At 46.2% G+C, this 15,002-nt stretch overlaps 1 protein-coding gene across 2 annotated transcripts in view; it reads right to left on the reverse strand.

Annotated features, from left to right (window-relative positions):
• The window catches only part of SLC27A1 (solute carrier family 27 member 1), a 256,989-nt gene that overhangs the window by 67,225 nt on the left and 174,762 nt on the right, over positions 1-15,002 (reverse strand). For both annotated transcript variants that reach the window (XM_069604011.1, XM_069604010.1), the window contains exons 8-10: positions 10,644-10,853; positions 10,275-10,401; positions 6,401-6,538 (exon numbers count right to left, since the gene is read on the reverse strand). In XM_069604011.1, coding sequence (XP_069460112.1) covers positions 6,401-6,538; positions 10,275-10,401; positions 10,644-10,853 — 475 coding nt within the window. The remainder of the gene's footprint in view (positions 1-6,400; positions 6,539-10,274; positions 10,402-10,643; positions 10,854-15,002) is intronic.

Consider the following 15,002-nt stretch of genomic DNA (forward strand, 5'->3'; position numbering starts at 1 on the left):
GTGGGTCAGGGAGGTTGTTTTTAGCAGGATTCTGTCCTTGATTGTCAGCCAGTGGTTTTGTCTTCTAATCGCGGATATGTGATCTTTATTTGGGATATTTAGTGCCGTTCTTAGGGCGTTAGTTGTACATTATAACAGCTCCCTCCTCTCTCAAGAGCGAAGCTACACAGCTCTGTCACATTTAACGGTAAGGGTTTGGACTAACTTAGTGGGAAAACTCTACTCCCACACACAGTAGACATTGGTCACTCTGAACACCATAACAAGGTATTGAGATAAATTGCCTAACACCTCTTTTCGGACCTGGTCACATGTCGTATCCATTTCTTGTCAAGAAACCCATTCTGCGCAGTACTGGAGATTTAATAATACAAAGCCTTTCAGTAGGGTCTGACAAGCTCCACATTGGGGGCTCAGATTTTGCAGTGTTTCCCTCACATATATTGGGCATCCAACTCAGAAGAATCTCTCAGTAGCTTTCTAGCTTTAGTGAATTGTTTGATGGTGTTCTGGTGTTGACAGATTCAGACTCTCCAGAGCTGCAGGTGCAACAATCACAGTTTCATTAATCAGCCTTACTGGTTCCAATGTAGGCCGAGCGTGTGCATCAGTGTCTCGCATCATAGATTTCTCCAGTGAAAAGTGTCTAGATGGCTTCTTTAGAATCAAGGTCTCTTTCAACATCCATACCTTGTACCTGAAACCGGTCTCTGAACAGGCTTTCATTCATCTAATAGTCTGATAACTCATACTCTAAGGATACATCACCATTTATTCAGGGTACATTGTCACTCCCATTCAAGCACTATTTCAGGGTCGCAAGTGCCTCTTTCACAAGTGCTAATGCAAGCCGTGTGGCTGAAGCCCGTTGATGGGAAAGTTCGTCAAAGAAAAGTATCGTTGCGTAGAGGATTTGAGTTGTTCATGATATGTGGACAAGGACATGGATAGCAAATTGGTTCACCGGTGAATGGTAGGAGAGAGGACAGATTGGAGATAGGGCAGAGGGGGGAGAGATTCACCATATTGCCGTGAAATGAATACCAAGAATACAATGTTAATGTTGAGTGGGTTGGTGATGCACTCTTTGAAGTTCTGGTTTCAAGGAGGTTGAACTGTTCGGGCCCTCCATTGTGGTGGAGTCTATCGGTAGGTCAAAGTCTCTGAAAAAGATGATTTAATGGTTGACGGATGTGGTTGCAATGAATTTGGTGACTTTCTCAATTTTTCTTGTCTGTTTGGGTCATCTATAAATTATAAGGAAGGTTAGGGTAGGGAGGAGGGAGGTTGAGGGTACCAGGAAAGAAATGGCAATGGAGGAGGTCTAGTAAATTGAGAATTGTGGGTTCCTACAGTTTGCAAGGCCAGGAGGGATTGTGGACGAACACAATGCCACCAGTGGTCTTGTGTCAGTCATCCTTGTGTTTAATATTGACACCCACTGTGGTTAAGATTGCTATAATACATGAGGGTTAAGTTGTTTTCTGATTAAAACAGTATCCAGCTTACGTGAGCAGTTGGTGTCCATGATGTTGGTGGCATGATGTAGTGTACACATTAAGGAGCTTGAGTTGCATTTTGTGCTCACAGTGTGTGTTGTAAGCAGGGATGTAAGGTTGCAGGAATTGAAGCTTCATCAATGTGGCCATCTGGAGCATTTTTATGTGTGCTAAAGGGGAGGCATGGTTTCACAAGTATGACACTGACACAAAGGATACAATGTGTAAAACCTTTATTGAAAAGGTTGGGGCTGGTGAAACTCGTCATTTTACCAAAATTAAAAAAAAGTGGTAAGTTTCACTGAAAGCCAAAATACTGAAAATGTGTATTAAATATATATATGCTAGTAAGGTAAGGGGTTAAAATGGGTGGGGTTGGGATGGGTCTAAAAAGGTAGAAAAACTAAGGGGTTTTGGGGGGACAGCCCCAAATTAAAAAACGAAAACAAAATAGGTATTTTTGGTATCTAGTCAATTAATCTAAAACCATTCCATCTAATATCATTCCATCAAATTTTTTCCATCTAAAAAATGTCCATCTAATTCATGTTTTTGGTGGGTAAAGGGTTCATTTTTGTTCAGGTGTATTTTAAAGGGATAAAAAAATGCGGGTTTGAGGAGGCCCCCGCCCCCAAATTAAGAAAAGAAAAAACAAATGCATTAGAAATTTCTTAGATGGTAACATTTCGATGGAATGGCATTAGATGCAATGGTTTTAGATGAAATGACCATAAACCATATTTTTTCTGTATTTTGGCCACTCTGAAATTTACCACTCTGATTTACCTTCGGTAAAATCATATATAACCGAGAAACTCCTACTTTGCCCTATAACTAAGATGGGAGTAGTTTCGACCATCAAACGATAAACAAAACAGACCTAGTGAAGTCCGTCAAATCAAAATGGCCTATGCTAACAAAACCTAACGCCTGCCCTATCATCAAAAGTGTAAAAAGGAGAAATGTATGCATAGAAAAAAAAATAGTGTTCAAAAGAATAAATGTGTTTGAACCAGCTCTCCTCCCCACGTTAGTCCTCATACCGTAAGGCTGTCCCTGTAGGCAGGATCAGACACTCTGGCTCGGTTTCCAACACTATAAACAGCTCCAAAACATTGATTGATGACCGCCTGGCCTTCCACGTTTAAGTCTCTTTCTTGACTTCCAAAATAATACTTCAACACAACGTTCACAAAAGGTCCCCCTCTGCCGGGCTCCTACCTTTCACGTCAAAGTTCAACACAAACTTGCCAGGGGACTCCCTTCCCCAAGCTTATTATACTTTGGGTCTCCCCCAGTCCGGCTCGGACCACTTTTGGATGTCGAAGACTTTCGGATATGCATGGCTTTCTTTACAGACCGCTGAAGGACTACTTCGACTCGAAGTTCACGTTTACTCTTGCTTACTTCACTTTTGCTGTTCATTCACTTTATTGCTTCAAACAATGTACCTTTCACAGAGACTTTCCAGTGGGCTACTTCCTTCCACCGGACCACTCTGTTACTTAGTATCGCAGATTTCACAGCTGTCCTTACTTCAAAGTTCATTCACAGGTCTGCCTTTTTTTCGTGTCTCATCCACACGCCTGCAGCCTTCACTTGCGATATAAATGTTGCTACTTCATTCGCATTAACACACAGCGGTCTCTCAGGTCGCTTGCCAACTCACCGGCTGTGTGCGTCTCTTTCTTGGTTTTGCTATTTCCAATTTACGAGTCAAGGTTATTATCACAGGCTTGGCCTCGCCTCCCCAACTCTGCTGTTCACCTGGGAGAGTCGCTGGCGTCCTTGAAACACAATGCAGTCTTCACTTGGGATCTGGCCTTCTTCATGTGTCTTTCGCGGACTGCCAGAGGCAACGACCTCCAGCAGGGAACTCTTGGAGTTTTCGACCTGCTGCCCTCATCCCTTGGTCCTTTGCTCTGCTCCAGTAGGTGTGCCTTCGTCCCAGAAGTTCTGCTCATACTCGCGTTCCGCCTTGCTCAGAGTGTGTCTTTAGGTGTTGCCTTTTATTCGTGTGAGGAGAGCGAATTGATATTAGGTATATGTGCTTAGAGTAAAGGGCCTGACTTTGCCTGACCCCATTAACAGGATATGTCCAGTACGATATGAGAGAGTTAGTCTGGTTACTCTCAGTCACCCTCTTCCTCCGCCCAGTGTTTGTGTAAAAAGGGGCAGGGAGAGTTGGGACTACAGGAAATCCTAAAAAATAGGAGGGTCCAGATAAATGAAAGAAGGGGGAATACCGCGTCTCACCATCGGCTGCCTCAGCCCCATACCCCGGAGATCTCTCACTGAGGTGATGCTCCTGCCTTTCCACCCTCAGGATCTGGATCCGAAAGCGGTAGCCGTGTCCTGGCCATCTGGATGACAAGACCCCGGGGACAAGCAGGTGAGAAACCCTTTGATTTCTCAAAGTGTGTACGAGAAGAGAGATTGTGAAAGGGATGCACAAAGTGAGACTGACATATGACTTAAACCGAGGAGTGGGATGAATGTGCACATTTGGTTCTCACCGGGCTGTAAGGGTGCAGAAGCAATATATTTTATATAGTTTTGGTATAATTAACCAGTAAAAGGGTTGGGAAACAGCCTCTCTAAAGCTAAGGGGCGTTTCCCTGCCTCAAAGAAATCTAATGAAAATGTCAGGATGTCAAATAAATAGTAGTGCCCATAAACCCTACTTCTGACCCGAACACTAATAACTCACATGCAATGTGCAAGGATGCCATCTTCAAAACTACAGTGAACGAGACAGTTTTTGTCAACAGAAGGTTTCTGATGTCTCGAATGCCAAACAGACAAATGTTCCTTTTCTGCAATGTAATATTCCAATGATTAGGGCTTGGCTCTTTTCCCCTGCATTTCTTGTTGTCCTACTCAACAAGCTAGGAGCTTGTCTCCTCCTTATGTAGTTTCCTTTACTTTAGATGCACAACAAAAGTTTCCAGCTTTCCTGTGAGCAGTCCTTAGTTCACTCGCCTCTTTTTAGGTCTGTAAGGAACTCATGGTGGCAACAGTAAAGACAGACACATGTGATGACAGTTCAAGGGTGTTTATTAATCAGCAAAGGTAGGTTGGAAAAACGCCTAAACTAAACCTAAATCTAAGATAGGAGCAAGCTTCGACCATCAAATAATATAAGGCAGTCCTAGTGGCGTTGTATCAAATAAAAGGGTCTATACTAAGTAAAACCTATTGCTAATCCTTACGCTAAATTCAAAAAGAAGTGTGAGATAATGTTCTTTAAGAAAGAAGGAAGTGTTCACAAATGGTAAGTCAGGATGCAGTACTTAAGACCTCCCTTCCCCACGTTTTCAGCATGGGACATGGTGGGATTTTGGAGCACAGCACACGCTTGAGCTTTCCCAGCATGAGCTTCCAGTTCCGCTGTCAGCAATCAGGGCATCCGGTGGTTAAGTCTCTTTTCTACCAAAAAGTCTCTTGTCGCCGTGGGTCTGATGTATTCAAACAAACAAACGTTTCTTTCCAAAGAGTAAACCAAGCGGGCTAGAAACATTATTGCGAGTCTGGGACCTGCAACCATATGAGAGCCAGAGCATAAGAGGGTCCGGGAACCAGAGAGAAACAGACAGTCCAGAAGGACATACATGCTTAGCAGGAGAGTAAACCAAGCTATTATGATTCTGCACTGCGAGTCTAAGACCTGCACCCGTATGACAGCCAGAGAATAAGAGGGTATGGCACCCTGAAACCAAAAGAGATAAACAAGAAAGAACCGTACACTTTGCAGGTGAGTACACCAAGATGGTATAATTCATCATCGCAAGTCTGGGACTCGCACCCATATGAAGGCCTAAAAGTAAAGTGAAGAGTATTCAAGAAAGTACATGGTCTGGGTCCATGCTTGGTTTACTCTCCTGCCAATCATATACTTGTTTCATTCTTTCTCAGTGGTTCCCATGGACCCAGTCCCTTTTATTTTCCACTAAGTAGTTGTTCCCTAATTCCTCCTGGACCTCTAGCACATCTCGGTCTGCATGCATACCTGTTTGCGTGGTTTGCGTCTTCTTAGTGGCTGGGCTCAGCTGTGAGGCTCCGGTAGCCTTCAGGTGTTGTCTTGGGTCTGTGGGGGCTCTACCGGTCGCTCCTCCTTTCTTGGGCGGTGCTTTCCGTCTCCACCCGCGTTCGGGTATTTCTGCTCGTCAGCGGTGGCTCTGCCACTCGCGGATTCCTTCTTGAGCTGAGGTTCAGGCTTCCAGCAGCTCCAAATTCTGCGGAACGCCGAGAGGTTTTCTTGGGCAGCCATCGAGGTAGCTCCTCCGTCCTGGACTACCTTCATGCTCCCATTTGCCTGCACAGCGTCTTGTCCTGAGCTTCTATGCTCGTGGGATCGGCGTCTCCCAGGTTTCCTCCTCAGAGTATGGCTCTAGCCATCTTGTTTTACCTCTGCTATTTTGTATTCCCTTTGACAAATCAAATGCTGTGAAAGACTAGACCGTTCACTCGGGTTCACTGGAGTGATCTTCGGGTTCACTGGAGTGGTCATCTTCTTTACAGTACTTGCATTGGAACTATATGGAATATATTGGCACTAGTTAGACAGAGGGAAGGACAGTTAAACTGGGAAAAGAGAGCGGCTGTGATAAAGCAGTGGCATACCGTGTTCTCTGGAATGGCTGTTCCCTAATACCAAAAGGGGCTTCCTCTCCCAAGTAATCCTCCTCCAGTTCACCACCCCCAGGGCTATTATACTGTTTACGCACCGACCTGGCCCAGTGGGAAAGGTCTCCACCTAAGGGAGAAGGGACGCCATCCACAGGTTCATCACAGGGCCTAGTAGGAGATTGCTTTTGACGCATTAAGAGGTGTTTGCCCCATTCAGGTCCGTGAATGCATGCAGCATACGCCAGAATATGGAAACCCCTTTAAACAATTACCTGACAAATAGGCGCTATCTCCTTTATGAAAAACATTAAACGCTATCTTCTTATTGGTGGCAGTCTGATTCACGTAGCCATCAAAACGTCGCAGTGGATCCTGCTGATTGATTCGACCCACCAGCAGACCTGGTTCTCCTGAAGAAAGAATGGCAGCAAACTGTCAGGGATGGTAGAACTACAGATTCATATCAGTTCCTGCTGCATCTCATCGATGCAGCTTTCCAAACAATCAAAGAATACATGGGGCAGGTCCTCAAATCCTCCTACGCTACTCCCCCCCCCCTCCTGTATTTTACCTACACGCACTGAACAGCACATTTTGAGGTCATCCAAATTGGCAAAAGAATGAACCCACACAACTTTATCAAACTTGCTAAAGTGCCACCCTAAGCCAACCTGCCCCCCAACTGTATCTTGAAATAAGCCTTTACCTCCAACTCTTTTGCTGTCCTTTGCAACCAGATTGGACCCCTACCACACGCATTAACATCATCCTTGACTACCGCTTCAACCTTCAAGAACGTTCCTAGATATCTTCGCTACCTCTGACCTGCATGTCTCCTTATTCCTATAAGCGAACGCCATCATCAGTCTACAACTGTAACGTATAGATGATGCTATTGCCACAATCAATGCCAAAGAACTCACTAATCTATGCAGCGCCCTTGAATGCATATTTGTCAAAGCTCCTTATATCAAGGGTCACTGCCTCAACATAATTGGCAGCTCTGCAATCCAGCTTTTCAACCTCTCCATCTGCACACGTGTCCGGACCCAGAACTCATCAACACCAAATATCGAATGCACTCCAGCATCTTGTTCCACTTCAAAAGAAATCTCTTCCCAATTCAACTGAAGAAAGATTGAAAACCTGTACTCCGGGACCTTCCCAAGGAATTCTCAACCTAAAACCTAACTAATCCTGTATCTGACGCAGCACCAAATCTGCACTGGTTAACATCTTGGATGGCATTCTATCTGCAGCACATGATGGTGCTCTCGCTATGCTTATCGTCACTGATCCTGTCAAGACACAATCACTGTAAATAAGATATATGGCATCATCCAAAACTGGATAGCTACAACAGTCTATGTCTCAACGATGAAAAAAACATAAATTCTCATATTGTGATCCCCGCCAAAATCAAGTCTCTCCACCCCGACTATTCATTCATCACGATCGATGGAACACCCATAGTAGCCCTCAAGCAGGTAAAAACGCTGGGCGTCATCTTAGATACTAACCTAACAACGACTAAGCAGGTGAATGCCCTCGCCTCAGCCACCTCATACACGGCCAAGCTCATTATATTAAGTCGTCAATTTCAGACTCCACAAAACTGTATCACACTGGCCCATGCCCTCATTTTGTCTAAACTAGACTACTGCAACATATAACTGCTTGGTTCTCCTAACACTAATCTGGCCAAACTCCAACTATTGCAAAATAAAGCACTGCGAGCAGACCTTAGAATAAAAAAATCTGACCATATATCCAAGACCAGGAGGGAAGCACACTGGATACCCGTTAAATTAAGAATTGTCTTTAAAACTCTCTGTATTACCCACAAATGTCTCACCAAGACAGCACCCATCTACCTCAACAATGCCATTACCCATAATAAGGCCACAAGAACATTTAGATCCAAAAAGAGTACCCAACTCCTTGTTCCTCGACTCAAATTCTTAAGGACAGGGGCAAGCAGTTTCCCGGTGATGGCGCCCAAAATCTAGAAATCGCTCCCCATACACCCCCCATGCACACCAGAAACGAGCCTTCTCACCAGAGATTTAAAAAGTTGTTAAATACTTAGCTCTTCAACAAATACAAATTTTGTGGTAGGCATTCCAACCTAACGAACCTGGCAACTCTGACCCTACAACTTTACTCATGTTTACCGTGAATATATCTGTTTATACCTGTAACTAGACTCTCAATAGTGTAACCCATGATGTTGATTTACCTATCTAACCCCAACATATGCATGAAAAGTAACTATTTTTTCACTGTAACCAGAGATTTAAGCTTACTGTAAGCTACGCCATGATACCCCCGGGTTTGTGCGTATAACAAATGTAATAAATAAATATAAAATCCATTGGCTGCCTTAAACACTGTCCACCACTTGTACCTCTGGAAATGGTTAAAGCTGGCTGCTGACGTATCTGGAAAAACCTTGGGTTGCTTTCAAGACATGCTAACAAACCAGCAATCAGCCAGGCTATGGGACTTAACTTCACCATTCTCCCTCATCCCCCATCCCCCATATAGTGACTCAGGGCTCCATTATATTATCATCGGCTTCATTTCATATTTACATGAAACCACTACTCTTCAACCAGCACATTAAACTACATTTCTAGGGAAAGAATGTACAAATCTATCCACAAATCACCAGCGATGACAAGCTCTACCAGGACCTGTTTAGAGAGCATAACCACATCCAGGCAACTCAATGGTGGAAAAATAGAAATGCGTCTACTAGGTCCCTAACACCTACTAAAAACACCCCTCCCACGCACTGTACTTGGCTCTTCTGTGACCATCTCCATTAAAGTCACACCCTTGGTTTCATTTGGGACACAACCGAAGCATGAACTCTTTGGAACAATCATTTCATCCTAGTCACACCTCTCAGTTAACACTTGACCATTTAACCGCCCTGATGAAATTCCATTAGATTGCCCATTCACTCCACCCTGATGAATTGGCATTAGACAGCCCATTCAACCTCCCTAATGAACTTCCATTAGATTGCACCTCGTTCCTAAAATTTGTTTTTGCATATGCTATTGCTGCATTTCAATCATCCTTGGCCTTGAAACAATGTATTTTGTAGTGTGCGCTATACAAACATTTAAATAAATAAGCCAACCACTTCCCACAGCCGCTTCAAGTCACTATTTGTTGCACTAATTGGGTGTCCCTCAATAAGCATTTTCAACATACAGCATACATAGACTACAACAAACAGGCCATTACACATCACAACTGCTCCCTGTGGCAGAGATATGCTACTATCCCCAATGGCTCAATGTAAAACTCCATTCTAGCTTCCATTGGCTGCCTGAAAGCCCAGTCCTTGAAATTCACAAAGGCTGATTCCAGAACCCAGTAATGAAATCTTCCAAATAGGCCGGTCCCAAGCGGTCTTCCACATTTTCCATAAAATGCCTTTGGCAAACCGTCATTGCAGGATCTCAATGCCTGCAAGTACCAGTCATAAATGAATAGCTGCTTGTCACAATCCATCAATAAACCTCCCACTGTCTGCCTCCAGTACATAGCCATTATTGCTTGCATGGACTGATCTGTATACCAGTCACTAAGACTTTCAGCACTTGTCGATTAACAACCAGTCACTGTACTTCCCAAAGGCCACAATACGGCATCGCCCCATCTCCTTACTGCACCTGTGAAAAGCTTTAAAAGCCGCCTCTACTAAACCGTCTACCATCGCTCGGAGGCCTGCACTTCAAAAATCATTCAGATAAAGACTGACGACTGTCCCTTCAAACCAACCACCACTGATCTCAGGGATAGCAGCCTCACTGCACCCCAAACATGCATCATAGACATGCTGCACGGGAACTGCGCGGCATCATCGGAGTCTTGATTACAGAGCATACTGGATACACACTTGTTTTTAGTCATTACCCCAAATTAGCAAATTAGCAACCCCAAGTGCTGCCCAACAGCACTAAGCTAGCTTTGATATTGGCCATGGATGATTCCTGAGCTGAAACCATGGCTAGTGCCTGTTTGGCCGATGCACCATCAGGATGTGCTGGCTTTATAGTAAGCATATCTACTACTCAGTGCTGCTGAATCTGAGGAAGGGGCTGTGGTTGCGCGAGTCCCAGCACTCACCAGGTTGACAGCGAACACAGAGTCCGTTGGAGTCGCGAATCAGCTCCATGGTATCCTCATTCACCTTAACTAGGCGAATGGGATAAATATTTGGCAAAATGCGGCTGTTAAATCCACAGGCTCCCACCTGGAAGAAAAAGAGATTTTTTCAGTGAGAACCAAGAGCTCTGTTCCATAAATTGCATTTCGACACCACATACTGAACCACAGGGGTACCAATCTATGAGGCTACGTGCCACAGCAATAATGAGCCTCAAACTCCTCCTCTCTCTCGTCCTAGGAGTGAGAGGTGGAGATGAAAGGCCCACTCTTGCTCAGTCCCTTTGCTCCCACCAGCACACATTCGCCATGCGCACGCTGCCTTGGCACCTTGCCATCCAGGTTGGCGATACTGCAGTTACACTCTGTGGCGCCGTAGAACTCGCCGATCTGCTTGATCCGGAAGCGGTGGGTGAACTCTTCCCATATCGTGGGTCTCAATCCATTGCCAATTGCCAGACGCACTTGGTGCTTTGCCTCTGCCTCCCGCACTGGCTGGTTCAGGAGGTACCTGCAAATCTCTCCGATGTACTGAATGATCTAAGGAAGGTCAAAAATGGCCAATCAGAGACAAGGCAAACACAGAATATTACATCTGCAGAACTATGCAAGAACTACCTATGAGTGTACAAGCTGGTAGCATTAGCAAGGACAGATGATGCAGTCCTTTTTCAAAGGCAAGGTTAGAGTGGACATCCTTTGCATGTTGTTGCAGAGGTGTAGTTGGCATGTATGCTTTTGTGTTGGCAGAGTGGTATAATTTTTTGGTACTTTGAAGTGTCTGCTCCTAGAGACTTGGAACAAAGGAAATTGGGTGTCTGGCGACCTAACCTTTCAGAAGAGTGGACGTTAATTGATTCAGAACTAGTTTAAGTTAAGGGAGCAATTCTGGTAATGTGTCATTCATCGTGCTTTTCCCATAGGATATTTCTGTGGCCCTGACCTAGGAAGAGTGTGATTTTATGAGTCTTTGGCACATGTGGTGTGGGCTTGCCAGCCTTTTGGATTTATTCGAGTTTGTTTCCCTTTGAGAAACCAAAGGGTGTCTCACTGACTAGTCCCTTGGGATCGGTCAACCAGGTGGCCGTGGCACAGCCATCGTTATTGGATCCAGACCCCGGGGGTGGACCAGTGCGGCAGGATCACCTGGATGGGGGGGTCCATGGGGAGTGGGGCACCCGGCGGAGAGACGCAGTATCCCTACACCCATTTCCCTGTAGAACATCCTCATTCTATTTACTATCTAGGAACCTTATCCGCCCCCCACTTTCTACACACACACACACACACACACACACACTGCTGCACGGACAAAGCGCTTCAGAGAAAGACAGACTCACACACAACCAGTCTGTTCGACATGTCCCAATATCAGGGTCAGGCAGAGTCAGGCACTGAATCCTGTTCCTTATCCCCACTGGAATAAAAGGCGGAGCATGAGAGCACCTGAGAGGCAAGGCGAGAAAGGCTAGCAAGTGGAGCAGAACCAACAAAGCGGCAGGAGAACAGATCCCATGAAATCGGAGCGACACTCGAAGCAGAGCAGAAGGGACCAAGAGGCAAGAGAAGGGCCATGGTCCAGCCAGCTGCAGAGTGAAGGTCACACAGACTTTTCAAAGGAAACCTCCTTGCTAATGCACAAGGTGAAGGCGGCCCCTCCTTCGGGTGAACAACTGAGTTGGGAGGAGGCGAGCAGTTCTGTGCCGATAGCCTTGGCTTCAAGGAAACGCTGGACGATAGGTATCGAGCGCTACCAGTGAGTGAACTGTGAGACACTTGGCATTATCGAGTGAAAGATACCAAAGAGTTCGATGAGGCTCGCAGGGTTTCCTGAAACCCCAAGCAAAAGTACATTGCAACCAGAACGATGAATGCAGAAGCTGTGCGTGTCATGAAAACCGCAATGGAAGCCTACAACATTGCGAATGTGTTTAAGACTGACATACGCTAAGGATAACGGAGTGGTCCGGTAATAGAATATTACCATCTCGAAAGGCTCTGCACCCAGAGTGAAACTGTTTGATTGAAAGTAAGATAATTGGAAAGACTGCAAATAACAGAAGGCATTAGGAGAGGCCAACTAAGGGGAGAGAGAGAGAGAGAGAGAGAGAGAGAGAGAGAGAGAGAGAGAGAAAGAGAGAGAGGGAGAGGGAGAGGGAGAAGGAGAGGATCCTGCATTGTGGTTTGAAGGCTATAATGATATGATATTATGATATGGCATTTATAAAGTGCCTCTACACAAGTGTTTCTAGGCGCGACAAAACAAGGAGGGGGAAACAGAGGGTGGACAAAACAACAATCTTACTAGGCCTTGTGTCATTCAAATTGCGCAAACGCAGGAAAGGGGAAGGGGAGAAGGGCAAAAGAGGGGGATGGAGAAGTGCAGCGGGTGGCTCAATGCAGGTAATTAGAAAGTGCAGCCAACGGGTGGCTCATAAGTGCAGAGAGAGGTACCCACCACAAGTGCTGGGGGAGCCAAGAGGCAGTGCTAGGTGCAACTGGACAGGCAGGGACCTGGGCCCAAGTTCATAGGGTGGCCAGGTGACCAGTGCGTGGAACAGACAGGTCATCAGTAGGGGAGAGGAAGAGAGAAAGCGGAAGTGAAGAGGAGGGTCTTGATTTGCTTCCAGGAACTGGAGATGGTCCTGGTCAAGTTTGAGAGAGACAGGAAAGCTGTTCCAGGGGGAGGCCCCAGCCGAAGAAAGAGATCTACCACCCTCCCCCCAACTCTCTGCTTGGAAAAGAGACTGACCCTCAGAGAGTTGGTGGTGGATGAGCGGAGAAATTGAGAAGGGAGATACTTAGGAAGAGAGAAAGATGGAGGTAGTGGGGCCCCAGGCCCCAGAAAGCCTTGTATACAATGCAGAGGGTCTTGCACTTGATCCTTGCTGCTACTGGGAGGCAATGAAGAGATTTCAGAGCTGGAGAGATACGATCCCTGGGCTTGAGGCCAAGGACAAGTGTCGCAGTCCTGTTCTGGATAAGTTGTAGAGGACGGAGAGTGAGGCAGGAAGATTTAGAAAGAGGCTGTTGCAGTAGTCCAGCCTTGAAAGGACCAGAGCTCTGGAGACAGTGAGCTTCTGGGGGAAAGAGAGCAAAGGAAGAATACCTCTGCAGGGGTGCAGCTGATAGTTTGACTTCTTAGAGACATCAGAGATGTCAGGAGAGAAGGTTCTTAGCCTCACAGGTAGGAGCAGGAAGAGGACCCACAGTGGGCAGCCAGAGCGAGAGAGAGAGAGAGAGAGAGAGAGAGAGAGAGAGAGAGAGAAGAAAGGAGGTAGCTGGTGTTCCGATGAGGAGGATCTCTGTCTTACTGGCATTAAGGCAGAGATCATTGGCGGCACACCACTCCTGAATTGCATACAGACAGTCAGGAATAAGAGAAGGAGTAGAGACGGCCGAGGGGCGCCTGAAAGGGAGCTGGGTGTTATCCGTATAAAAAAAGTTGGAGCAAAGAGCAGCGATGCAGTGGGAAAGAGGTGCCAGGACTTCGTTGAACAACCAGGGAGAGAGGTTAGACCCCTCTGGAACACCACAGGTAGAGAGAGAGATAGCAGAGATAGTAGAGAGGAACGACCCCAGTTGGACCTGAGTGGGTCAGTCAGTGAGAAAAGACTTCAACCAGGCCAGGGCCTGATGAGTGATACCCTGGTCATCAAGGAAGCACTTGAGCAGGATGGTATGGTTAACTGTGTCGAAAGCAGAAGAAAGATCGAGGAGAATGAGGAAAGGATGGTTACAATCAAGGTTGGAGAGCATGCCTTCATGGATGTTCAGGAGAGCCGTTTCCGTGCTTCTGGCCGCTCTGAAGCCAGACTGATGGTCATGGAAACAACCAACAGATTCAGTATGAAGGTTAAGCTGGGAGATAGGCAGCTTTTCCAAGAGTTTGCCCAAGAAAGGAGCGATGGAGATCGGCAATAGTTAGCCAGAGAGGAAGGATCGGCACAAGGGAGTGCTTCAGGGAGAGGGGGAAGGTCCCAGTGGCAAAAGAGTGATTGCAGAAATCGGCCAAGGTTGGAGCAAGGATGCCGATGTGGTCCCTGATGGTTCTGGGGGAACAGGGAAGAACCTGTTTTGAAGAGAATTTCATAGATCGGCCACAAGAATGCCAGGAGTGGAGGAGGTGGAAGATGAGGAAGAGCGGGTGGACAGGATGTCCTGAGTCTTAGTGATGAAATGAGAAGCCAAAGCTCTACAGAGGGCTTGGGAGGGAACAGGAGAGGTAGAGGCTGCAGCAGGATTGGCCAGCTCCTTCCAGATTTTGAAGAATTCAGCCGAGTTGTTAGATGCAGTATAGATGCGGGCTTGGATGTGAGCTCTCTTCTTGGCAAGGAGTGTCTGTACTGCCTTTGGAGCAGGCGGCAGGCCAGTTTGTCAGAGGGTGCACCTGTTGCCCTCCAAATACTCTCTGCCACCCTGCCCTCTATGGGTGACAAGGTTTGACAGAGGGATGCCAAGTGAAAGCAAGGGAAAGTGAATCCTGCGTTTTGTTAAAGTGACTGAACAGCAGTATAAAGATGAAGGTGAACCCAATGAAGGGGGTATCACGAGGAAGCTGGGAAAGAGGGGAATCTCGCACAGTGAGAGCTTGGGAATGTCTTGTGATGCCAAGCAAAACACATTGATTCGAGCAATCCTGCCTTTTCTAAAGAAACTTCTTCCTGATGCTTATAGACTCAAGTGATG

The sequence above is a fragment of the Ambystoma mexicanum genome, chromosome 3q, assembly GCF_040938575.1.
Source record: "Ambystoma mexicanum isolate Mex_15411 chromosome 3q, UKY_AmexF1_1, whole genome shotgun sequence".
In the NCBI taxonomy this organism is placed as follows: domain Eukaryota; kingdom Metazoa; phylum Chordata; class Amphibia; order Caudata; family Ambystomatidae; genus Ambystoma; species Ambystoma mexicanum.